The sequence below is a fragment of the Sorex araneus genome, chromosome 1, assembly GCF_027595985.1.
Source record: "Sorex araneus isolate mSorAra2 chromosome 1, mSorAra2.pri, whole genome shotgun sequence".
NCBI classification, from domain to species: domain Eukaryota; kingdom Metazoa; phylum Chordata; class Mammalia; order Eulipotyphla; family Soricidae; genus Sorex; species Sorex araneus.
The window spans coordinates 137,743,477-137,770,091 of record NC_073302.1 but is presented as its reverse complement, the minus strand read 5'-3'; the positions used below and the strand labels follow the sequence as shown (position 1 = coordinate 137,770,091).

The window sequence follows — 26,615 nt, the reverse complement described above, 5'->3', positions numbered from 1 at the left end:
GGCCCAGGACCCACCCTCCAACACCCCAGTCCCCCAAAGAAACAGCTTTTCAGAGTGACATGAAAGAAGCTTCAGTGCACATTAAATCAATGTGAAATTACAAATTTTTGCATTCTGTATCTGAGTTTATAATCCTACAGTGTTAATTTTATGAAAGATAAAATCTGTTTAGATTTTCTGGGTTTTTATTTTTGCAAATCTGTTCAGTTATTCTAGCGCTGTTTGTTGAAATTATCCTTCCTTCACTAAATTGCCTTTGTTCTCTTGTCAAACATTAGTAGACTATGTGTGGATCTATTTCCAGGCTCTCTATTCTGTTTCATTTATCTGTTCTTTTCTCTTGGAATCGCTGTAGCTTTATATAGTAAGTTTTGAATTCTGCAGTTTTGTAAGTCCTCTAGCTTTGTTCTTAAATATTGTATACAAGAGGGGCCAGAGCAATAGATAGTAAAGCAAGTAGGGCCTTTGCCTTGTATGTGGTCAACCTGGCTTCCATCCCCAGCGTTCCATATGGTCCCCCGAGTCCTGCCAGGAGTAATTCCTGAGTGCAAAGACAGGAGTAATCCCAAACATGTCAGTTGTGGTCCAAAAGCAAAAACAAAAATACTATACAGTGTAAGACAGTTAGTTTGCATGTGGTGAACCCTGATTTGATACTTGGCATCCCATACGGTCCCCCGAGAACAGCCAGGTGTGATTCTGGACATCTTCAAGTACGACCCTTTTCCACTCCACGAATACAAGTGCTGCTTTTCTGATTCTTTTGCCTTTCCATATGAACTTTATTTTTAATAATTTACAAAATAGCTGTTGTTTTGATGGGATTTAGATATATAGATTATATTGGGAAGAACTGACATCTTAACAAAAAGGACCTCTTGATGAATATAAAATATTTTTATTTGATATATTTAATCAGAATTTTGTAATTTTTCTCATGGCTCTTGCATGTATTTTGTTTGATTTATGCCCAAATATTTCACAGGTTAGTATTTGGGAGGGTGGTTGGGCCCTCCCACGTTTTGCTTGGGAGCTCTGGATTCTCAGCCAGTTGGGCCAGTGGTTTACTGCAAGGGCCTGAGGATGCACTACTGGTTGTGGGCTTGTGCTTGTGGCTCTGGGGCTGTACCCATGTGATGATTAGGGACCATATGGGGCTCAGGGTTGGACTTGGGTCTCTTCATGCAGCGCGTGTGCTCTAGCTCCCAGCGCACTGAGATGTCTGTCTCTCCAATCCCTCATGTTTTTGTTGTATGTATGAAAGCCTAGTATTATCTCAAAGATGAGATGAACTATTTAGGAGATAGTTTTTTTTTAAAATTTGGGCTGCCTCTTTATTTATTTATCTATTTTGGGCCACATCCAGCATTGCAAAGGGGTTACTCCTGGCTCATGCACTCAGGAATTACTTCTGGCGGTGCTCAGGGGACCATATCGGATGCTGGGAATTGAACCTGGGTTGGCTGTGTGCAAGGCAAACGCCCTACCTGCTGTACTATCGCTCCAGCCCCAGAGTCTGCCTCTTTAAAGTTAAAATAAAACATTACATTTAGAATGACTTAAATTTATTTAATGACAAATTTATACGTTCATTCCATAACTAATTAAGTGCTATCACCAGAAATTTTTTTACGCACAAGAGATATAATTTGGACAAGAAAGCCCATCCTCACTGGAACAGGACTGCTTTCAACTTTTTCCAACATCTTCTCTGCTGAGAAATGCAAAAGGGAGTGTGGATCCCTAGAAACACTGTGGGTTCATTAAGCACTTGACTTTGAATTAAATTTTGATTGTTGTATATTCAAAAATGTTTTGCTGTTGTCAAAGTTTCTGAAATCCTGACCCCAGTTTTGCAGTCAGGGTATGGGGTAGAACCAGCAGCTTAAATAGCAAGGTTTTAGGAGGTTAAACTGTTGAGAGGAAAGCTTGGTTTATTTTAAAAATTTAATATTGTAGTCCTATATCACAACATGGCCATTCCTCAAGCTAGAGATACTGACAATTCCTTACCAAGTAAGGCTTTTTAGGTAGTTTTTTTAATTAAATAGCATAAATGTAAAGAGATTTCACTAGTAAAATGTTCAGGATTTTGTATTGGAAAGATTAGAAAATAAGACTGCGACTTGAAGTTAGGATGTTGTTTTAAAATGATTTTGTAGGAGCGAGAGCAGTCGTACAGTGGTTGGGGTTATTTGCCTTGCACATGGCTGGGTTTGATCCCCTGCATTCCTGAGCCCTGGTATGAGATATCCCTGATCATAAAAATAATTTTGTAAAATGAGTTGTGATTGTTGGTTTGTTTTTTAAAATTTGGGGGTTTTGTTTTTGTCGTTAGGTGAGATCTAGGACAGTTGCTGAATGTGTAGCATTCTACTATATGTGGAAGAAATCTGAACGTTATGATTACTTTGCTCAACAGACAAGATTTGGAAAGAAACGATATAACCATCATCCTGGAGTGACGTAAGTTGTGCGGGCCTCACTTCAGGGACTTGGATCTTATATTGTGAAACGTAGTCCTCATATGAGCACGGTGTGTTTTTCAGGGACTATATGGATCGTTTGGTCGATGAAACAGAAGCTCTGGGTGGGACAGTAAATTCTTCAGCCTTAACTTCTAACCGCCCTGAGCCCATTCCTGATCAACAGCTGAACATTCTCAACTCTTTCACTGCCAGTGATTTGACAGGTAAATTAAGTCTCGTTCTGCATGATGTACCACGAGGCACATAGTGTCTTCTTCGTTTTATGGTGTAAGTCACTTCCTTCAACTAACCTTTTCCCTTTTCCCTCAGCTTTGACCAACAGCGTGGCAACGGCCTGCAACCCCACTGATGTGAATTGCTTGGATGATAGCTTTCCTCCACTGGGTAACACGCCCCGTGGACAAGTCAATCATGTGCCTGTCGTAACGGAGGAGTTACTTACCCTGCCTAGCAATGGGGAAAGTGATTGTTTTAATTTATTCGAGACTGGATTCTACCACTCGGAGCTAAACTCCATGAACATGTGCAGTGAAGAATCAGAGCGACCAGCAAAGAGATTGAAAATGGGCATTGCCGTCCCTGAATCTTTTATGAATGAGGTTTCTGTAAATAACTTGGGTGTGGACTTTGAAAATCACACACATCACATCACCAGTGCCAAAATGGCAGTCTCTGTGGCCGACTTTGGCAGCCTGTCCACCAGCGAGACTAACGGCTTCATCAGTGCCCACGCTCTGCATCAGCATGCTGCCCTTCACTCCGAGTGATGTGCCTGAGAGGCCCCAGCAGTGGGCGTGTGGTCCCAGTAAACTTGAGGAGAGTATCAGGTTTGCTTAGTCTTTCACTGGAAGTTTGAACCTCTTTCACTATGACATCAGTGATGTCAGTATGTATAGAACTATATCTTGATTTATCAAGAGTATTTTCATTTTTCAATCCATAAATGTGGAAATGAACTATGATCAGCAGAGTTGGGAACTAGGATTGAACTCTGTGGTGCAGCTTTAAGCTCTGCTTATCTCTTCCTCACCCCCCAGTACCTCTTCCCCAGGTCCCTTCTTTTTCTATTTTGTGTTCCCCGCTCCCCATTTTAAAACCTGTAGACAGAGGCCACCGGCTCAAAACCAGCACAGATGTTCTGAACTGAATGGAGTGGCTTCTTTTCATGTAAGTTCCTTTTGCCGTAATGGATGCAGTGGAATAACAATGTTTACAGGTACCGATCCCAATCCCTGCTCTATGTAGCATTTTTGGGTTTTATTTTCTTAATTAAAAGCAGGGGTAGGTTTCTTTAAACTGCACAAACATGCAAGGATTTTTTTGGTTTTTTTTTCAAATGGAATCTTCTCTCATGTTATTCAACTAGAGCACTTCAGTTTACAAAACAGCAAGTCCATCTTGATGGAAGCCAGCACGAGGAACTGCGTGTGAACTACAAAAACAGAGTTTTCTTGGATCCTGCTTCAAAATTTTAGACCAAGGCTACCTTACACAGAATTGGTTGTTTTACTAGAAAGAAGATTTCTGTGTAACTTCATTCATTGGTTAAAAAATTTGACATCTGAAGATGTAATATTCAGTTGGGGTTTTGTCCACCATGTCAAGATTGTAATTGTGAAAAACAAACTAGTTGTTGATAATTTTGTTAAACCTGAGATGGTTGACTTACTTGCAGGCCACAATCTACCAGGCCTAGGAGGTTGCCACTCAGTGATGACATTTTGGGACACCTCTTAAGTTATTTGTAGCACTGCAGTTCAAAGTGTTGATATTTCAGAGGGCCTTCTAGATTTTACACATAATGCAGTAGAACCTTGAAGTATATTTAAACTTTTTATTTAGCTTGAAGAGTTGGCGAGGAAAAAATGTGAGTTCCTATCTGAAGTAGAATGGTACGTTACCACTTTTAAGTTTAAAAAGTGATAGACATTCAAATACATCTCAACTTAGTTTTGTCTTTATTCAGAATATTGTGAATGAGAGGCCATTGTCATAAACTTTGGCCATTTTTGCTCTATCGACATGCATCTTTAAGTTATAAGGTGAATTCAAACAAGATGTAATACAGTATTAGGATATAATAAGCTTTACTTTTAGAGTTCAGTTAAAACATAGAATTTTACTTTTTTATCTTTTGCACCGTCTTAATTAAAATTTTCAATTTCTACTAGTTGTCTTGCTTTGCAGAAAGCGTAGATGTTTGACTGCATTGCTGATATTTGTAGGTATAAGTTGCTTCAAGGTTGTGCTGATGCGTAGGTAAGATGTAGTGACCTTAGTAGTGATGGAAAGGGAGGGTATTTATTATACAAACTGTGAACTGCAATGTCATCCTTAATTTTGGATGATATGTATTCTTGTTTTTCTTTGCAGCATTTTAATGAAGATTGCTTTCAAAGTGTTTACGCAATAGCACATTCACTATAAAACTTAGTTTAGCATAGTGGACAAAAGTAGTTAAATTAATAACTTAAAACCAGTCTCTAATTTATACATCAAAAGTCTAGCATTCCTGTATGCGCACAGTAAATAATGGGTAGCCTGGATTCTGTTGCTTACAATAGTTCTTATCCAAGTTGTCAGCTTCTGATTGCTGTGGTGTTGTGCTAAACTTGGAACGTTACTTCTTTTGTTATAAATCAGTACACCTATAATTTAGAAAGATACTGGCCATAATCTTCCATTGTTGTAACTTTTTAATTTTCACTCTGGGTTTACAGTGGCTGGTCTGTAAGAGTAATATACACAAAGATGACTGAATGCTAATACCAGTTGCACTTAAATGAACATGCCCATTCTCTAGTAGCTGATGCAGTAATATATTCAGTTTATCTATGCATTGCTGGGATCTTGATATAAGATGGAAACAGTGTTTCTTATCTGAAGTTTTGATTATCAGCAAGTTGAATGGACACTTTAGTTATTTAAATAAAGATTTGACCAAAATCCAGAAAATGATATGAGAGAAAAATTACTTCCAGCTAGTTTAATAGATTTTTTAATACTAATCTGGTTTTAGCCTCTCAGAGCGCTAACTAGCTGGTAACGTTTACTTTTAATTCCTTGTTAAAATGAGGCAATAATTTGCAAGATTTTTGTATATATATGTAAATTCTTCACACCTTTTTAGATCTAATTCAATATTTTCTGACTGCTTTTGCCATGTATAATACCATTTTTGTGCATGCTTGATGTGACATTCATAATTGTACCACCATGACTTTATCCATGTAAGATAGCTATTTATTGAATTTTGTTTTAAAGCTGGATTTACTGTTTTTTCCCTTCTATTTAGGCATCTTAAACAGAATTTGTTACTGTTTATTAGAAGAATTGCGTTTGAGAGCATGAAAATAACTGGTTTGCAAGAATATGAGAAAATAATGCCTTTATTATCAAGTGTTAAGCACAATTCTTATAACAAACTGTGATAAATTCTTTGTGTTTTTTTTTTTTCCTTTGCTGAATTATTTTTGTATGAACAAACCAAAAATCCATGGTGAGCAGTTGCAGTGTTGGCTGATTTATCTTTTATGTACAGGGAATTTGAAGAGGACAGCGGATTCATTTAGAAGTGTAACTGGTGCTGTGATTATAGCAATACTTTATTTTGTTAGTTGTTCTTCCATCTCTTTCATGCTAGCTTATAAATGTTTAGTTTTCCTCTTGTCATGGTCAACTGCTGAATTTACTTGAAGGATGTAGAATACTGTTTAAACAATACTAAAGTGTATACAATTAGGTCAAAGAATTGTGCAATTATTTCCTTTTTAATTTTTGAAATTGAGGGTCATAAATATTTGAGAACGTTAGAGCTAATAGAGCATAGTGATACTATTTAATTTAACCAAAGTCTAGTGAATATTTCAACTTTGAATGTAAACTAATGAATAAACCTGACCACCAAGGAGATTGTTTGCCCAGAGTTTCAAAGCACATTGTCTACAAATGGAAATTGAAATAATTTATAAAAAATATTGACATTACTATGTTTTGTAAGAAGTTTTTAATTTTTTCACTAAAAGGAGGAAACTATTAGTTTTATTGTTAATATGGTAGATATTTAAATTCCTCTTAGACGAGCAGTGATTCCAGTTGTCCCAGTTTGAAATAAGTACCCTGTGAGTATGAGATTAATTAGTGACAATCAGAACAAGTTTTAGTATCAGATGTTCAAGAGGAAGTTGCTATTGTTGCATTGATTTTAATATTTGTACATAAACACTGATTTTTTTGAGCATTATTTTGTATTTGTTGTACTTTAATACCTGGTGTACAGTTCCAGAAATAAAAATCTGGAAATCTTTTTTTTTTCTTGGTTCGTGTGAGTATTTACTACAAAGTAGATTTTTATTTAATGAATCATATGGCATGAACAAATGGGTAGTTGACCATTCTTGAATTGGTTTTAGATGTAGTAAATAATTTTTGATAGGTAAGTCGTGGAGGTAATGACTTCTAATAAATTTCCATCAATAATGAAATTCTAGCTCTCCCAAAGAATCATAGTTTAATTAATATTAGGGAATATTTATTTAATGTCCAGTACATGTTAAACACTATTCAAGTAAGATACAGTATTTGAAAATTGATCTAATATTACTGTTGCCTGTATTTTACGGTAAACTAGCCTTAATATTTGCGATTTTCACAGGCTCTAGATACATCTCCCAAGCCTGTGTCTGTTGCAGCTAAAAACCTTATTTCCACTTTGTTTCCCGGAGCAGCTGTCTCCCCATAGTTCATCTGCAGTGACCAAAGCCCTTCTAGTTCCATTCATAATATGTAGTTGTCAGATTGCAGGTACCTGTCAAAATTTTTAAATAAGGAAGAAGATAATATAAGCAAATACCTTGGCTCTGCTGCTTTGGATTTTTATGTAAAACCATGTTCATTCAGTTGTCAGAGTGCCTTAATGTTCAGGCTCCCTGGTGGACACATGAGCACACACAAGCGTTTTCAGAGAGGACAAGTACATGTTTTTTGAATGCAGCTGCAAGTACCACTATATGAGAGCTATGGCATACTTACGGGAAGCGGCAGGGAGAAAAGCCATAAGAAGAAGAATTTCTAATAACAGACAGGATATGGTTTGGTCATAATTTCCATTAATGGTATACTTTTTGAACATGCTGCTTCTCTGATTTCTCAAAGGCCTTATAGTATCTGTAAACCTGGGCATTTCATCATGCAGATGTGGATGCTAATTTAAACTTGTCCCTGTGGCTGCACTGTTGTCCATTTCTCAGCCACTTAAGAGTACCTTAGGGGCTGGAGCAGTAGTGGGTAGGGTGTTTGCCTTGCACTCGGCCAACCTGGGTTCGATTCCCAGAATCCCATAAGGTTCTTGCCAAGCACTGCCAGGAGTAATTCCTGAGTGCATAGTCAGGAGTAACCCTGTGCATCGCTGGGTGTGATCCAAAAAGCCACACCACCGCCCTCCCCCCCCCCCCCCCCCCGCAAAAAAAGTGCTTTAATCCCTTCCACTGTCTGTCCCGGATCTGTAGGGGTTTGTGATCTTAGGCCAAAAGTATCACCGTTTTCTAGGCTTAGCTAGACTCACTTGAGCCACAGGCTGTGTGCACCTTCATTCTGATCCTTTATGCTTTACAGAGGTAAATCCAATGCTGCCACAAAGTCATCTTACAAAGCACAAACATGTTAGAAATGAAATTGGACATTAAAAAAGGGTGTGTGTGTGAAGAGACGGCACTGGGTAAGCACCCTGTTTCAGTGCCCAGCACCGTACCACCAAGATCTCAAGCACAGAACCAGGACAGCCGGGTGTACAGCCAGCTCACCCTCAAAAACAATCTAAAAGGAAGAAAATATGGTGTGGACTGGAGAGACAGTACACATGGGTGACCTAGGTTCAATCCTCGGCATCCTATATGCTCCCTCAAGTCCACCAGGAGTAATTTATCCCTGAGCACTTCCGAGTGTGACCCCCCCAGCCCCCCAAATTAATATGGTGGATTTTACTTTCAATGATCAGTTCAGTATTTGGGTTTTGTTTTGTTCAGGGAGAGGGTTAGGGCTAATCCTGGCTCTCCCTGATGCTTGTTTTGCTCTACAGTCTCATAAGGGATGGTTCTTAACTAGCTCTTGTATTTTGAATTGAGGGTTAGGTGTTGGAATGGGCCAGGTTTTGAGCACACATGGTGATGCTCCTGGCTACTCCTAGCTCTTTGCTTGGGGAACGATGTAGTACAGGGGATCAAACTTTGTAGACTGACGTAAGCCAAATACTTTAACACTTGTAGTAATTCTCCAGTCCTCAACAGTTAGGTGTGTGGAGACTGGGATGGGGCGGGGTGGTGGGGGAGTGGGAGGATGTACAGGCATACCCAGAGTGCTCAGGGGACCACAAGTGCCAAGGATTGAACCCAGGTCAACTGCATGCAAGGCCTTAACCCCTTTACCATCTCTCCAGCCTCAGTATTTTACTATTTTTTAAAAACAAGTCTTGGTACTATGTGAACTCCATTTGTGAGCAGTTTAGGAGCAGAAATTGTGATTCTTTGAAGCCTTCATGTAGTTAAGACAGATGATTTTGAGCTACTGGTGACATTCCTAACTTCATTTTTAGAAAAAAAAAATCAAACTATTAGAAGTAAAAAGAACAGAACATAACTCTGTTTTACAACCAGTGGCCCACAGGTCCATGACAGTCCATGGAAATTTCACCAAAACTTTACTCCATGTAAAAAACTAAGGCTCGCCGAGGGGCGCATGCACTCGTGGGCTCTCCGGGCGGCTGTGTCTCACCGCCCACGTTTGGTGCTCTGGAACCGCTGTGTATGGGCTGGATCGGGACAGCCATTGGCCAGGGATAGGCAGAGGAAGAACGAGGACCAAGCTGGTTGCTGATTAGTTACCGTTTATTCAATCTTCCATCTTTCTCCATCTTTCTCATCTCCCACACTCCCAGCTCCATCCTCTCTGGATCAACTGCTGCGCCTTTCCATCTCTCTCCTCCCTTTTTCCTCTCTCACCCTTGCCCCTTGGTTACACCCAGCCAGGTAGCAAAATCAACATAATAAAGCCCTTCCTGAGGGCTGTCAGATTTAAAGGGAACACAACCTAGGGGTGTTCAAAGCCCTTCCTGACTGCCAGTAGGCAAAATCCTCTTAAGGATTTTTTCTCCTCTCCCAATTCCAAACACTCATTAACATCTTAATACTAGTTATTTTTGCATGGACATAGCAAGAGATACATTGAGGTTTGCAAGGCAGCTCTCCTGGCAACATCTTGCCACAAGCTCAGACCACAGCACTCAGGCCAGATTAATCATTCCTCACCCTAGCAGGGTCCAAATCTAGTTATCACTGTTTGGATCATGACAACATTTGTCCATGATCAAGCTCTTAACTTATAGTTAAGCATTAGGCACTTTGGCCAGGCCCATCTCGATGCCAGGGTAGCACACAACTACCGCTTGCCCTGGGTCCTTCTCGTCCCACGTTGGGACCCTGCTTTGGGGATGCTAGGAAGTAAGGGCAGCTGAGGCTTAGGTCAACAGAACAGATGCCCTGGAGGAAAATATCATGTAGAGTCAAATGACTCCCAGATTACAAAAGCATAACATTTGTTAAGTCTTCCTGTGTCCATACAAAAAGGACTTGCTCTGAATAAACTATGCAAAGGACTCAAGGAGAAGAGAAAAACATTATTTACAAGTCAACAGAACACTAAGAAAGAAGCTACAAATAAACAAAGAGGAATAGGAGCACTGTAATGGGAGTAACCCAATAAACCTAAACTACCTGAGGCTATGTTATCCTACAACTCCATGTTCAGCATCAGATATCGCACTAGCTAAAAACTGTAATTTTATAACACTGTGTGTGTTGAATAAAATACTATCTACATAAAATACTATCTACATTGGCCATCAGCCAGTCCTCAAAATATTCCTATTTTCCCTGGTCCACACGTGTAAAAATGTTAAAAGGATACTATATAACATGCATTTTTTTGATTTAAATAATTTAGTCCAACTCATCTGTAAGAGTTTCCATAGTCTACATAAAGTTTTGTGTATGAAGATATGTACTTTTTTGTTTTGAGGGGGGCTCCCAAGAAGTGATCAGGGTTCTGGGATCCACTGCTAACAAAACAGGGACAGAAGTTCATTGTTAGAGCACAAAGAAGGTTTCTGGGACATGAATGTCTAGTTTGGGGGGGGGGTGTTGCACCCCTAGCTGTGGTGTGGTCAAGGGACCATATTCAGTGCTAGGGATAGAACCCAGGTCAGCTACATGCAAGGCAAATGCCCCGTCCCATATGATTTCTTTGGGGTCTCTGATGACTAGACTATTTCACCGATCAACAAAGGGAGAATTGATCCACATAATTTAATTGGGGGAAGTACTAACAGGGAGGAACATTGGGATCCTTGGGGTAGACGCATCTACACTGCTGATGGGTTTGGTGTTGAAATTATGAGAAACTACTGTTAATAGTATTGGAACCCAGAATCCCATTTAATTTTTTTTAATTATCAGAAAATTGGGGCTGGAGAGATTGTACATGGGTAGTGTGGTTGCCTTGCATGCAGCCAACCTAGGTTCAATTCTGGCATCCCATAGGGTCCAAGCAGAGTCAGGAGTAATTCCTGAGTACAGAGCTAGAAGCAACCTCTGAGCATTGCCAGGTATGGTCCCCAGGCCAAAAATAAATAAATGAATACCAGAAAAAATCATTGTCCCTCTAATGGACAGTGTCTAATGGACTGAGATCTGTGTAATGGAGAGAGATCAGAATAGTGTTCCTTTTACCATCAATTTTTAAACAACAATCTCAAACTATAGCACTTTATAAACAATCTCACACTTCATAAACACTAAGTCAATGGACAGTATTTAAAATCATACACACAGAAATACACTACCATGCGTACCAGTACAATATAAATTGTAGCTTTAATTTATGTGGGGAAAATAAAGAGTTTTGCTTTTCTGTGATAGGGTTACGGGATTGGGCCACACTGGTAGGATGATTCCTTGGCTCAGTGTTCGGGGCCAAACCCCTTGCTGGAAGCAAGGCAAGTGCCTTAACACCTGTACTATTTAAACGTTTTTGCCTAAGTGTGTGCACATCAACATTGTAGGAATTAATGATTATTTAGCTTAAGTTTTATAAACTAACATATACAAAAGGAAGAAAATTTGAAATTACAAATATTCTGACAGATTTTAATTTAACAAGGTACAGTGCATTTAGGTAAAAACCAACGAAGCAAATTTTATCCTGAAATTAAAATAAATATAATGTCAATAAAAACAAAATAATTTCCACTTCAATTACGTTCCCAAATATTGGTCTATGGTGGAAATTGGAGAAATGATTAACAAAAAAATATTCAGAATTAATTTCGGAACTGAGTACTAACTTTCCAATTCAAAATTAGGTGACAATTGTATAGTAATTTGAAAAAAGCTCTTCTCCTTGTTTGATATCCCTGAGTGCAACAAGAACAACACATCGAAGTAGGCTGAAAACAAAAAGACAAGTTTAGAATTATTAGCAGGCTCATACTTTTTTTTTTCTTTTTTGCTTTTTTGGGTCATACCCAGCAATGCTCAGGGGTTACTCCTGGCTTTGCACTCAGGAATTACTCCTGGCAGTGCTTGGGGGACCATATGGGATGCCGGGGATCGAACCCGGGTCGGCCGCGTGCAAGCAAACGCCCTATCCGCTGTGCTATCGCTCCGGCCCCAGCAGGCTCATACTTTTAATATACAAATTCTGGTTTTATAGGCACAATTTTATTCAGATTCCTTACTCCAATCTTAGTTTATGTACTTGATTTCCCCAAGGTCTTCATAAAAAGATGATGAATTATTAAGTTTATGTGCCTTCTAAAAATACTGTTTATATGTTTAGGCTCCCAAACTTTGTATCACAAGAAGTATTTTTTAAATTACATTCATGATAGTTTCCCCTCTAAAATCAATCTGTATTTCTCTATTCTATAAAGTTAGAAGTAGTAAATAAACCCGAATTCTAAGGCATGCACAAATCAGTGTTACTAGACTTTTCCAGTAGTTACTGAACAGTAATGATATATAGCCTCAATGTTATGGCCAAAAACCTAATTGTTACATACACATATGTAGCCAAAAGTCACTAAGTTTTAAGTAAAGAAAATAGTCGAAGGGGGCTGGAGCAATAGCACAGCGGGTAGGACTTTTGCCTTGTACACAGTCGACCCAGGTTCGACTCCCAGCATCCCATATGGTACCCTGAGTACCGCCAGGAGTGATTCCTGAGTGCAAAGCCAGGAGTAATCCCTGAGCATTGCCAGGTGTGACCCAAAAAGCAAAAAAAAAAAAAAAAAAAAAAAAAAGAAAGAAAATAGTCTAAGTTTTAAATACCATTCATATTAAAAGGGACATTTAGTTGGGCCCATATGAAGTTTGGTTAGCAAGAAGCAGTTGAGAGAAATTATATATTTCTACAAAATTATTAATACAAACACCAAGTTCTACAGAATTACTTCTATTCAGAATTTTGAGCTGGAGCTACAGAAATAGGATAGCAGGTAAAGCACTTGGTCAGTCCCCAGTACCACAAATGGTCCACCTAAGCATTACCAAGAGTGATCCCTGCGCAAAGAGCCCGAAATAAACGGTCTGTCCCAACCCCCCTTTCTATCCCCATATAAAAACTAGATTTTGAATTGAACAATATCAATGGCTTGCCATAGAGTGAAGAGCAAATGTTCCATTAAACATGTTATCTTCTGGATATTTTCCTTTTTCTCAATGTTTTTAAAAGTTGAAAAAAAAAAAAGAAAAGACAATGTAGTCTTTAACTGGATGCTTTCATGTGAGACCGAGAACATGACCCTTAAAATGATTAAAGTGAAAATCTAGCTCAAGATTCTGTAGGTTGGGAAAAAAAAAAAACGGATAATGTGAGAAAAAAAGAACTGAGGAGCCTTGCATGCGGCTGCCAATCCTGGTTTGATCCCCAGCACCACCACATATGGTCCCCTGAAAAGAGCCAGAAGTAGCTCTTGCGTACTGCTGGGTATGGCGCAAAAACACACACAAAAAAAACAAACAAACAAGCCAGCCTGAAGGCTGATACAAAATACTGCAAAAAATAAAAAGGGATAATAATAAGCAGAATAAGCTAATGAATATTTTAAAATTTCAAATAAGCCCATCTAACACTTAAACAAGTATGATTAATAAAAAAAAACTAAGCTGTATTTTTTTATTAAAGTTTTAAAAATTTACCAAATTTTAAAAAGCTTCTTTGTAGAAAATGTACTTTTAAAGTTATATTAGTATAAGAGAAGAACAGAAAAACTGTTCCAGCAGACCAACCTTTGTTTGTCAGAGCTGTAGGCAATGTTTGGAAGATACTGCTTTAGTTCTAGAGGAAAAACTGCAGGCACGTCAAATTCCTGATAACAGACATTAGCTGCTCTGTCTAGGAACAGATACATAATTTTCAGAAACTGCCATTTTATAAGATCATGGAAATTATCCCTGAGTTGTATTTCTTAATATATCATTTTTGAACATCGAAATACACTCAAATTACAAATCACTATTATGTTCCAGGCATTTCTAACTTACATAGGTATATTTGGTATATTTACAAATATACATAGGTATATTTTGGTATATTTACAAATATACCAAGTTATAGGGCTGGAGTGATAGCACAGCAGTAAGGCGTTCACCTTTCATGCCGCCGACCTGTGTTCGATTCCTCTGCCCCACTCGGAGAGCCCAGCAAGCTACCGAGAGTATCTCGCCCACACGGCAGAGCCTGGCAAGCTACCCGTGGCATATTGGATATGCCAAAAACAGTAACAATAACTCTCTCAATGAGAGATGTTACTGGTGCCCGTTCGAACAAATTGATGAGCAACGGGATGACAGTGACCAAGTTATAAATTACATAGGTACATTTATAACTGTTTATAAATGTACCTTTATATGTATGCTAAATCTTAAAAATATATATATATTCTTTTCTTTTTTTTTTGCGGGGGGTGGGGGGGTGGTGGTCACACTGGCACTGCTCAGGGGCTACTCCTGACCCTCTGCTCAGGGTTCACTCCTGGTGGTTAGGACCATATTTGGTGCCCCCGAGACCATAGAGGGTGCCAAGGATTGGCCGCATGAAAGGCAAGCGCCTTAGCCACTGGACTCTCTCTCTCATCCCCAGTTAAGTGAAGGCCTTCACTTAATATAGTTGATTCCTGAAAGCTGCAACTTTAAGTGAAATAACCTATAAACAAAATTAGGTCCTTAAATAATATAGTTTTGCTCAACTTCCGGACTTTTGTTTTTTCTTATCAATGTTAAGGAATGTTATTAAATTTATAATTAAATAATGTCATAATAAATAAAATGCCTTTATTGGAGGACATGCTGGATGTTTGTTATTCACTTTTTCCCCCATTTTTTTGGCCACACCCAGCAAAGGGGTTTCTCCTGGCTCTGCACTCTGGAATAACTCCTGGCATATTAGGGCAACCATTCGGGATGCCAAGGATCGAAGCCAGATTGGCTGCACGCAAGTCAAGTGCCCCCACCGGCTATACCATCTCTCCACCCCTTACAAGTCTCTTTTTATAGATCAGGCTGAGAAAGGATTCATATTCACAGAAGAGTCTGGTCTTCCTGACACCAAAGCCTATATTCCCTGATCTCGACCATACTTGTACTTTGAGGAAAGGTAAACAAGAAAAGAAGGGGTTACCAATTTGGTCATCTTTTAGGACATATTGAGGCACTGACAAAATAACTACAAAAAACTAAAATAACAATGCTCAAAAGGGTACTGTTATCACCTACATTACAAAATTAGGAAAGTAAATAAAAGAATTGCAATTAATGGCATTATTATTATTATTTTATTAGCATTGTTTCTTTAATTTCACATTGATACCTGTCCTCAAAAAGTAATAGCTTAGGAAAAAAATGGGCTTAGAACTCGACCTGACACCATGCACAAAAGTCAGATCAAAATGGATTAAAGACCTCAACATCAGACCACAAACCATAAGGTACATTGAAGACAAGGTCGGCAAAACCCTCCAGGATATTGAAGATAAAGGTATCTTCAAAGATGACACGGAACTAAGCAATCTAGTAAAAACAGAGATCAACAAATGGGACTACATTAAACTAAAAAGCTTCTGCACCGCAAAAGATACAGTGACCAGAATACAAAGACTATCTACAGAATGGGAAAGGATATTTACACAATACCCATCAGATAAGGGGTTGATATCAAGGGTATATAAAGCACTGGTTGAACTCTACAAGAAGAAAACATCCAACCCCATCAAAAAATGGGGCGAAGAAATGAACAGAAACTTTACCAAGGAAGAGATACGAATGGCCAAAAGGCACATGAAAAAGTGCTCTACATCACTAGTTGTCAGAGAGATGCAGATCAAAACAACCATGAGATACCACCTCACACCACAGAGACTAGCACACATCCAAAAGAACAAAAGCAACCGCTGTTGGAGAGGATGTGGGGAGAAAGGGACCCTTCTACACTGCTGGTGGGAATGCCGGCTAGTTCAGCCCTTTTGGAAAACAGTATGGACGATTCTCAAAAAACTAGAGGTTGAGCTCCCATTTGACCCAGCAATACCACTGCTGGGAATATATCCCAGAAAAGCCAAAAAGTATAGTTGAAGTGACATATGCACTTATATGTTCACCGCAGCACTGTTTACAATAGACAGAATCTGGAAAAAACCCGAATGCCCTAGAACAGATGACTGGTTAAAGAAACTCTGGTACATCTATACAATGGAATACTATGCAGCTGTTAGAAAAAATGAGGTCATGATGTTTGCATATAAGTGGATCAACATGGAAAGTATCATGCTAAGTGAAATGAGTCAGAAAGAGAGAGACAGACATAGAAAGATTGCACTCATCTGTGGAATATAGAATAATAGACTATAAGACTAACGCCCAAGAATAGTAGAAATAAGTACCAGGAGATTGTTTCCATAGCTTGGAGGCTGGTCTCTCATTCTGGGTAACTCAGGGACCACCAAGTAAAATGTGGTTAGAGGTCATGTGGGGGAAGGGTGAGGCGGGCAGAATACAGACTAGAGACTGAACACAATGGCCACTCAACACCTTTATTGCAAACCACAACACCTAATCAGAGAGAGAGAACAAAAGGGAATTCCCTGCCATAGTGGCAGGGTGGGGTGGGGGGAGACGGGACTGGGGAGGGGGGGAGGGATGTTGGGTTTACGGGTGGTGGAGAATGGGCACTGGTGAAGGGATGGGTTATTGAACTTTGTATGGGGGAAGCATAAGCACAAAGATGTATGGATCTGTAACTGTACCCTCACGATGACTCTCTAATTAAAAATAAACTAATAAGGGCCTGGAGAGATAGCACAGCGGGTAGGGCGTTTGCCTTACACGCGGCCGACCCGGGTTCAAATCCCAGCATCCCATATGGTCCCCTGAGCACGGCCAGGGGTAATTCCTGAGTGCAGAGCCAGGAGTAACCCCTGTGCATCGCCAGGTGTGACCCAAAAAGCAAAAAAAAAAAAAAAAAAATAAACTAATAAAAAATAAAATAAAATAAAATAAAATATGAAAGACTTTAAAAAAAAAAAGTAATAGTTTAGGGGCTGGAGCAATAGCACAGTGGGTAGGGCATTTGTCTTGCACGCAGCCAACCCAGGTTCGATTCCCAGCATCCCATATGGTCCCCTGAGCACCGCCAGGAGTTAATTCCTGAGTGCATGAGCCAGTAGTAACCCCTGTGCATCACAGGGTGTGACCCAAAAAAACAAACAAACACCCTCGTGGTAAGAGAAATGCGTGCTGAAAGTGGACTAGTGACCGAACATGATGGCCACTCAATACCCCTATTGCAGACCACAACATCCAAAAGGAGAGAGAGAGAGAACAAATTGGAATGCCCTGCCATAGAAGTGGGGTGGGGTTGGGGGAATAGGACCGGGGGGTGGGAGGGATACTGGGTTCATTGGTGGTGGAGAATGGACACTGGTGGAGGGATGGGCTCCCGAACACTGCATGAGGGAAAAACAAGCACAAAATGTTTGAATCTGTAACTGTACCCTCACTGTGACTCACTAATTAAAAAATAACAATAATAAAAAAATTAAAAGTAGGGGCTGGAGAGATAGCACAGCGGGTAGGGCGTTTGCCTTGCACGCGGCCGACCCGGGTTCAAATCCCAGCATCCCATATGGTCCCTGAGCACGGCCAGGGGTAGTTCCTGAGTGCAGAGCCAGGAGTAACCCGTGTGCATTGCCAGGTGTGACCCAAAAAGCAAAAAAAAAAAAAAAAAAAAAGTAATAGCTTAGATGCCAGGCATGTGACCCATTACTCGAAAAGTGATTCAGTGATAAAGCACTTACCTTGCACTTGCAGTTTACACAGTTTACTTATATGAATATGTAGTTTACTTAAGAATTTTGAATAGCTGAGATGTCATTGACATTTGATCATGTGTCATTACTATCTATTTGTATCAGCCACATGATGTCAACTTACCATTTGAACAATTGTTGACATACTGTCCTAAAGCCAAGGGATTATGAATTTCTGATGTTAGCCATGTACTATCACTCATTTTAAAAGGGCCAAGTTGATCTCTCCCATTGCAAGATCTGAAACAGTTGAAAGCATGTGTTTAGGGACTATTCTTCTGTGGCTTAAAATTCAAAAATACAAAATTAACCATAAAATTGAATAATTTCTCCTAAAAACCTTTTGTCTAATCAAGTTGCTATGTAGCAGCTGCCTAAATAGAATTTTATTTAAAGCACAAATGCCTTTGGCTTTGTCACTGTTTTAAGTCTCCTATAAGTTTTAGTATGGGCACTAACTTACCTGTACACAACTTTTGATATTCCTTTGTCATTTCCATCAATGAGTACACCATCTAAGCATCTGAAAATAAATGGATTTCCAATGGACTGGAAAAATATTGGCTCATACTTCTGATACACTGTACCTATTATATAAGACAAAAACATACAATAACATGGAAAATCTTTCTTAAGATCTCACCACCAATCTAGACTTTTTTTTTTTCCTTTTTGGGTCACACCCGGCGATGCACAGGGGTTACTCCTGGCTCATACACTCAGGAATTACCCCTGGCACTGCTCAGGGGACCATATGAGATGTTGGGAATCAAACCCGGGTCGGCCGAGTGCAAGGCAAACGTCCTTCCTGCTCTGCTATCGCTCAAGCCCCTACTTTCCATTTTTAAAGAGTGTATAATCACAGATACAGTTCAGTGTGTTAGGGTACCTGCCTGGCAAGCAGCTGACCTCAGGTCAATCCCTGACACAACACATGGTCACCAGAGCACAGAATCAGGAATAGTACCTGACCACTGGTGGTGTCTCAAATTCTATCTTTCGTGTTTTAACTCATACCATTTACCTTCAGTTATCAATGATCTAAGTCAAACTAACTTATTCTTTAGTTAGCTTTCAAGTACAAAGGTCCTCAAACATAGACATTTTGTTTAAATTTCTTTTGTTTTTGACTCATTAAAAACAAACATCCTTAGGACCAGAAGACAGTACAGAGGGTAGGGTGTTTGCCTGGCATGTGTCCGACCACCTGGTTTGACTCCAGGAGAGGGTCCCCTTGCACTGCCAGTGATTCGTGAGAGTAGAGCAAGGAGAAAGCCCTGGGCAAAGGCACATACAGCTCCAAAACTTTTGGTAGGGGGAGTCGGTTGTTTAAGTCACACCTTGGAAGTGTTCAGAGCTTACTCCTGGCTCTGTGCTCAGGAATCACTCCTGGCAGGCTCAGGAGACTACAGGGGATGCTGGGGTTATTGAAACCTGGTCAACTGCATGAGAGGCAAATGCCCTACCCATTGTACTATAACTCCAGCCCCCAAGATTAATATTTTAAAATTCTTGCCACATGGAATAAAATAACTCATTCAAGGACGTGGTTTCATTATACTCCTTGGTTTAAAGTCAGTTTCTAAGAATCTATGTTAAATGAGAATTTACTTGTAATCTTTATTAAAGTAGACCATACTATATTCTCTGAAATCTACAGATTGACTAGAAATTTTTTCCTCAAAATTTATCCAATTCCCTAAATATGAAAGAATACTGACATGTAAAATAATTTAGTTAATTTCCATATCAGTTTTTGTAAAAAAAAAAATCTAGAAATCTGAGTTTCTAATTTAGCCTCTTACTCTAAAGATTGTAAAACTAGGGGCTGAAGCAATAGTACAGCAGGTAGGGCATTTGCCTTACACGCGGCTGACTTGGGTTCGATTCCCAGCATCCCACATGGTCCTCTGAGCACCGCCAGAGGTGATTCCTGAGTTCAGAGCCAGGAGTAACCCCTCTGCATTGCTAGGTGTGACCCATAAAACAAAAACAAAAACACACACAAAAAGATTGCAGAACTAGACATTTTATTGCATTTACATATTGTAGCATAAAAGAAACTCTTGGAAAGGTACTAACTGTGCCATTACCAGGGTACATAGAAACAACTGCTCCTTTTGGTATCAATCCTTTAGTAACGAAGACACCTTTTCCAGCAGAAATCAACGAGCTAGTTGCTAGTGCAACACTGAAACCCAATGTCTTATAAAGAATTTCTTCTGGTTTAAAGGTGTTTGGCTGTTGATGTCTGTATTCAAGCAGTTTCACCTTTGGCTGCTGAACTGACAGTAAGTCTTGGTATTTTGATTTAACTGATTCTGGAAGAAGACTCAAAATATCTGATTGCTTATTGAAATCATTAATAAACAGAGCCTGGAAAACTGTCAGTAATGTTCCTAGGACATCTTCATCTGAGATAACTTTGTCTTTGGAATCCTCTGGAACGTATCGGAGGGTCCTGAAAACAGGAAAAGTTTCTATTCACTATGCTTCATCTTACACAAGTTGTTTTTTTTTTAATCCCTTTGGGTTACTGGTCTTAAGAAGGACATAAAAATTAAGTTTAGGGGCTGGAGCGATAGCACAGCGGGTAGGGCGTTTGCCTCGCACGCGGCCAACCCGGGTTCGATTCCCAGCATCCCACATGGTCTCCCAGCACTGCCAGGAGTAATTCCTGAGTGCAGAGCCAGGAGTAACCCCTGTGCATCGTCGGGTGTGACCCAAAATGCAAAAAAAAAGAAAAAAAAATTAAGTTTAGCAGAGCTGCTAGGTGGGTAGTTTCTGGCAAGAAAAAGTTAACAAGAGCCTAAACAAAAGGGAAGGCCCGTCCTATATAAATTGCTGTTGCACTCCTCAGGTCCTATTTGCAGACAACTGAGGATTTTAAAATTAGGAAATTTGCCCAAAGTCCTAAAGCTGCTAAATGGAAGAAACAAAAGACACAGAGATGCTGCTCTTCTCCCTCCATGTTCACAGCCATTCTGAGAGTTCTCTCACAAATACTCCTAGATCACAATGGCTCCCTGTAGTTTCGTGCCATTAAATGACATATTTTTGTCGTCTTCTCTCCCCAGAGTACTTCTCTGATGAGCACATTTTAACTTCCAATTCTGTTTTTATTTGGGAATGAGAAATCCACATCTCACAATTCTAAAATACCGATGCACCTGAACTTTTGTTTCTGCCTTACAAAATTTCGGGAAAGCTCCTTCACGGGCTTCCACGGAGCTCGACAGTCAGCTTACGACTTGTTCACTTCTTCCAAAACCCTGTTAGCACCCCATACCGAAGCCCGCTAGAACCTTCATCCCCATGCACCACTCAACTATCTCCCTCTCTGCAGGCATTAACACAAACGCCAACACTGTTCTTTTGGTGGCTTTTCACTTGTTTTTATGTGTCCGCAAACTCCAAAACGACCCTCGCCAAGGAGGGCTGCTTTCTAAAAATTAAAGCAAGTAACTGTGGGGGAAAAATAGTTAAATGGACTTGCTTTAAAAGTCCATTTGGCTTTTTTTTTATGGGGGGGGTCGCGGGTATTTCAACGTCGGCCCCTGCTATCAAGGCCACGCAATGCCACGCAGGGAGACTTTTCGTTTTGGAAACGAACGCAGCGAAACACGCCGCCAAGTCGCACCGCCCGGGCCAGAAGACCCCGGGGCCCCGCTGACCTCGCAGCGTGGAGAACTATGGGAAACAGGCTTCTGGCCCCGCCCATCACAGGCCCCCGCGCCCAATGGAGGCGCCCCCAGTCCACAGTGTTAAACGCCACTTGCCTCGGCCACGCCCACCGGAGGCTTGTCTCTGGCTCCGCCCGCCAAGGGTGCCGCCCACCCAGGTACAGCTTCCATTGGTCCTAGTCCGCCCAGGCTCCTCCCACCGCTCTCCCGCCCTCCAGAGACGGTCTCTCGGGCCTTTTAGGCGTCATCCGCCTGCAGCTCCGCCCAGCCCGGGGCCTGCTGGCCCCAAGTTCCGCTGTCGGTGCGGCTGGGCCGCGGAAAGGCGCCCCTTGACCAGCCGACTGGCGTTCTCACCTCGGATTGTGGCTGAGGTTCAGCGCAATCCACGGTACGAAGCGGTACTTGTAACGGCGCCACCGCTGCCGCAGGTCCCGCAGCAGGCGACCCGGCATAGCTGACCAGCGCGGTCCGCAGGGGTACGCGGACGAGCGGCGGGGCCCGGCGTGGGGCCCGGCGTGGAGCCCGCCCCTGCCCGGGGAGGAGCGCAGACCGCGCCGGTCCGCCCCTCCTACGGCTCCGCCCTCCTCCGGGCGCCCCCCGCACTCTGTGGCTTCCGTGGCCGCTAGGTGAGCGGAGGCTTTCTCCCCCACTTGACCAGGGCTAGCAGAGTCAGTGGGCGCGTGGAGTCGAGGAGGCCCCTGAGTCCCTCCCCCCCTTTAGCACACACTTCCCGGACTTGCTGAGACCACGCCAGGTTCCAGTGGGGGCAAACTGCCAACAGTCCACGAACCACCTCCCAGTCTCCAAGTCTGTCTCAGTCCGTGTGGGACCTGGGAGATGGTTCCGTCCCTCACACCGTATAGCCGCCCCTGCTGCCCTCGGCCTGGCATCTCCAGGTGTGTCACCTCTCATCACCCCCGAAAGAAACATATGGATTCTACTTGCTGAGACTGCAGAGTCTTCTTTTTTGAGAACAAGTCGCTTTTAGTCCCCATCCTCATAGCCAGCGGCAAGTTAGCATTAAGCATGTGAGAGATGATGCCCCGTCTCCCTGAGGAGAAGGAAAGTGTCCTTTCTCTCGGCACCCCATTCTTTGGATTTTCAACGGTGTTACAACACCCCTGCGGTTTCTGATAACCCTACTCAGTTGTGATTCTCACTTTGGCCATGCTCACTAGGTTTTATATGCTTTTGTTGGCAGGACCTATTTATTTTTGAAGCGTTTTTTATTTTATTTTTTATTTATTTATTTATTTATTTATTTATTTTTGCTTTTTGGGTCACACCTGGCGATGCACAGGGGTTACTCCTGGCTCTGCACTCAGGAATTACCCCTGGCCGTGCTCAGGGGACCATATGGGATGCTGGGATTTGAACCCGGGTTGGCCGCGTGCAAGGCAAACGCCCTACCCGCTGTGCTATCTCTCCAGCCCCTGAAGCGTTTTTTAAATCTGGGGGCCTGTGACTGGGTTATAGTATTTCAGGGTTTGGCTTTAAGATTTCAGACTATATCGGCTTCACGTGGCAAATTGAGAAAGCTTCCGTTCTATTCTGTACCCAAAATGTGTGTAGATATAAAGATGAGATTAGTGTTATTCCATATTCTTGAATTTTGATAGAAATCCCCAGTGAAATTGTATGTACTTACAGGTGTTGCTGTTGTTTTTTAATAAAAATTTAATTTCTTCTTTTGGGAGATTTTTAGTTTGGGGGACACACCTGGTGGTCCTCAAGGGTTAATCCACTGAAATTAAAGTTTTGAAAATTCTCAATAATTAAAATTTTTTTTTTGTTCTGGGGCCACACCCAATGTTGCTCAAGGGAATATTTCTGGCTCAGTGCTGTGCTTAGGGGGTCGTTCTGGGAATACACATTGCCAGAATCAAAGCTAGAATCAAACTCTGCCTTTGAACTAGCTCCACAGCCTCCCTCAATTATTATGTTTTGGTTTGGGGTCCCATCTGACAGTGCTCAGGCTTACCCCTGGCTCTGCACTCAGGAATTACTTCTGGTGGTGGTCAGGAAACCATGTGGGAAGCCAGGGATTGAACCGGGTCTGCTGCATGTAAGGCAAACGCCCTTACCCACTTTATTATTGCTCAGCCCCTATTTTTTTGTTTTTAATATAATTTCTTGAGCTTTTGTTTACTCAGAACTCACCAGTGCTTTTAATTTTATTTTGTTTTGGGGTGATACCCAGTGGTGCCTGGAGGCTAGTCCCAGCCTGGATTTTGCTCTCTGCAGTATAGTGCCAGGATCTAATTTGGACTCCCTTGCAGCCAAAGTATGCACTCAGTCTTTTTTTTTTTTTTGTCACACCCAGCGATGCACAGGGGTTACTCCTGGCTCTGCACTCAGGAATTACTCCTGGCGGTGGTCAGGGGACCATATCCGATGCTGGGGATCCCGGCCAACCCGAGTTGGCCACGTGCAAGGCAAACGCTCTATCTGCTGTGCTATCACTCCAATCCCACATGAGTTATTTCTCCAGCCCCAGTAATTTGAAAAAGTATAATGGGATCTAAAGATGAAAGTGAAAATCAAGTTTTAGAACCACATATGCAACATTTTGAGAAGTTTGTGCCAGGGTTTTTTTTTTTTTTTTTGATATTAAAGTTAATTCCAGGACTGGAGCGATATAGCACTGTGGGTAAGGCGTTTGCCTTGCACACAGCCGACCCGGGTTCAATTCCTTCATCCCTCTCAGAGAGCCCGGCAAGCTACTGAGAGTATCTCGCCCTTATGGCAGAGCCTGGCAAACTACCTGTGGCATATTCAATATGCCAAAAACAGTAACAACAAAGAGATGTTCCTGGTGCCCACTCAAGCAAATCGATGAACAACAGGACAGTGCTAAGACAGTGCTACAGTGCTACTGTGAATTACAGCAGCATTCTGCATATTGGTACTATTACTGACATATTTTTGCCACACCCAGTGATGCTTAGAGCTTACTCCTGGCTCTGTGGTCAGGAATCTCTCTTGGCAAGGCTCAGGGGACCATATGTGACTGGGGATTGAACCCCGTTCTACAGCATGTAAGGAACTCTCCCTCCGCACTGTTCTATGGCTCCAGCCCGCATATTGTATATTGATTTTATTAGACAAGGCATTTCAAAGTTTTTGTGCCACAGGACCCAAAATAAATGCCAAAAAGAAGGTGATGTTTGGGGCAGTTGTTAAGGGGATAAGTGTGTGTGTGTGTGTGTGTGTGTGTGTGTGTGTGTGTGTGTGTGTGTGTGTGTGTGTGTGTGTGTTTGGGGGGGGTTGGGAAACAAGTCTGTAAGTTACGGCTTCCTCAGAGCTCTTTACTGCCATCTAATGGGGATTCGTTGTAATGAATATACAACTCAAATAGAACTAGTGCTAATGAATCCCCAGAGCCATGTAGCAACTAAAAAACTGGCAGCTTTAAGTATTCACTGGAAGATTCTGTATAGGAATGGCTGTAAGAACCACTGGCATGAGAAAGATACAGAGGTGGGATTAAACACATTGAGTTCAGAGAGCAAGAATGTAATGAGTTTAGGGCAGAAATTCCTTTTATTCCTTAATGGGAAGCCAAGATTTAGACAGAGTACTTCGACCCTGAGGAAATTTCAAAATTTGAGACAGTAGGCAGAAGGTAGCCATTGGAGGATCTTAGCAGAATATTAAGTAGAAATAACTTGGGAAACTCAGAAAATTCAGTGTTTGGCAGGCTGGCTAGCTGATGGTAATAGATGGATGAGTGGGTGGGTGGCTGAGTGGATGAGTGAAGAGGCGGGTGGGTGGATGGATAGTGGATGTATGTATGGTGGATAGATGGTTGGGTAGATGATGGATGGGTGAATGGTTGGCTGGGTGGGTGGGTAACTAGTTAAGGTCAGAGTGGTCTTGAAAACAGGAGACTAGGAAAGGAGGTGTCACGTTCAAACAGCCTCTGCTTGGTCCTGACTGCCAGTTAGAAGGGAATGGGAGCACAGAGTGTCCTGTTGAAATAAACATCCAGTTGAGGTTTTTAAATTGCATAAAATAAAATTTTCATTGATTGAATCTTTCTTTTTTCTAAGAGAAATACTGATATAAGCCCGTTATTCATTCCTGAGAAAAGAGGTGAAGTAAAGTTTGGTTTTCCAATACTTGGCAAAATTACCACTGTGTTAAGATTATCCTTAAACACACACACACACACACACACACACACACACACAATAGCAACAATAATAAGTTTTACTGTGCTGCCCTCTTCTGGATGTTGGGTAACTGCACCGGTAGGTGATTAGTTAGACTGAATTGCCACTGACATATGGGAAGCCCGTTTCAAAAACTGGAAAAAAGCAGGGGTCTCAAGGACATCATGGTGTAAATGGTAAACCCCTAAACTCAGAGCCAGAACTAGCCCAAGTACCACCAGGTATGGTCCAAACCCTGTAACACATCCCCCTCCAAGTAACCTCTGATGAGTACCACAAACACCACAGCTGAGAGTGTGACTAGCACAGCCTCATGTGTGAGCTCTGGGGAGCACCACAAGTAAATGAGCAACAGCACAGTGTGTGTGTGGTGTGTGTGTGTGTGTGTGTGGAGAGAGAACAGCAATGGGGGGGCGGAGGGTGATTGAACATTAAGTATCTCTTTTTTTGTTTATCCCATGCAACAATACTTTCAAAATACTTTCAAAACTGTACCACCAAAATGAAATACTTCTTTGTTGTTGACTACATCCCTTTATATTTATTTATTTATTTTTAAACTTGGGCTTCCAGAGCACAGTGAGTGCTCAGGGTGCGACTTTCTTCCCCTGGTCACTATGGTTCTCTATAGCAGCTCAGGCAGCTCACATTCCCGCCCAGTGCACCAAGGTTATTTTCCTCCACACCAGCACGTTTGGTTCCTGGTCTTTTAGGTATAGATCAGTCTAACAAATAGGAGATAACATCTCATCATCATTATTTTTCTTTTTATATTCTCTCTCATTGCTGTCTTAATTTGCATTTCCCTTAGAAGAATAATAAATAACGTTTGTTCCATTAGTTATGTGTATGTCTT

The 26,615-nt window shown here is 41.4% G+C and overlaps 2 protein-coding genes across 4 annotated transcripts in view; one reads left to right on the top strand and one right to left on the bottom strand.

The window, feature by feature from the left end:
• Positions 1–6,796, top strand: part of MIER3 (MIER family member 3) — a 34,140-nt gene extending 27,344 nt beyond the window's left edge. For both annotated transcript variants that reach the window (XM_055120780.1, XM_055120772.1), the window contains exons 11-13: positions 2,339–2,466; positions 2,550–2,692; positions 2,799–6,796. In XM_055120780.1, the coding sequence (XP_054976755.1) occupies positions 2,339–2,466; positions 2,550–2,692; positions 2,799–3,256 (729 nt within the window). In that variant the 3' untranslated portion in view covers positions 3,257–6,796. The remainder of the gene's footprint in view (positions 1–2,338; positions 2,467–2,549; positions 2,693–2,798) is intronic.
• Positions 6,797–11,658: 4,862 nt separating this feature from the next.
• Positions 11,659–22,104, bottom strand: SETD9 (SET domain containing 9). Of its 2 annotated transcripts, XM_004608442.2 has the most exons (6): positions 21,939–22,104; positions 19,995–20,362; positions 18,365–18,488; positions 18,026–18,141; positions 13,829–13,934; positions 11,659–11,985 (listed from the first exon to the last, which is right to left on the bottom strand). In XM_004608442.2, the coding sequence occupies exons 1-6, from the start codon at positions 22,034–22,036 to the stop codon at positions 11,898–11,900; spliced, it is 900 nt and encodes a 299-aa protein (XP_004608499.1). In that variant the 5' UTR covers positions 22,037–22,104; the 3' UTR covers positions 11,659–11,897. The 2 variants fall into 2 exon arrangements, with proteins under 2 accessions (XP_004608499.1, XP_054993647.1); XM_055137672.1 differs by lacking the exon at positions 13,829–13,934.
• Positions 22,105–26,615: the final 4,511 nt, after the last annotated feature.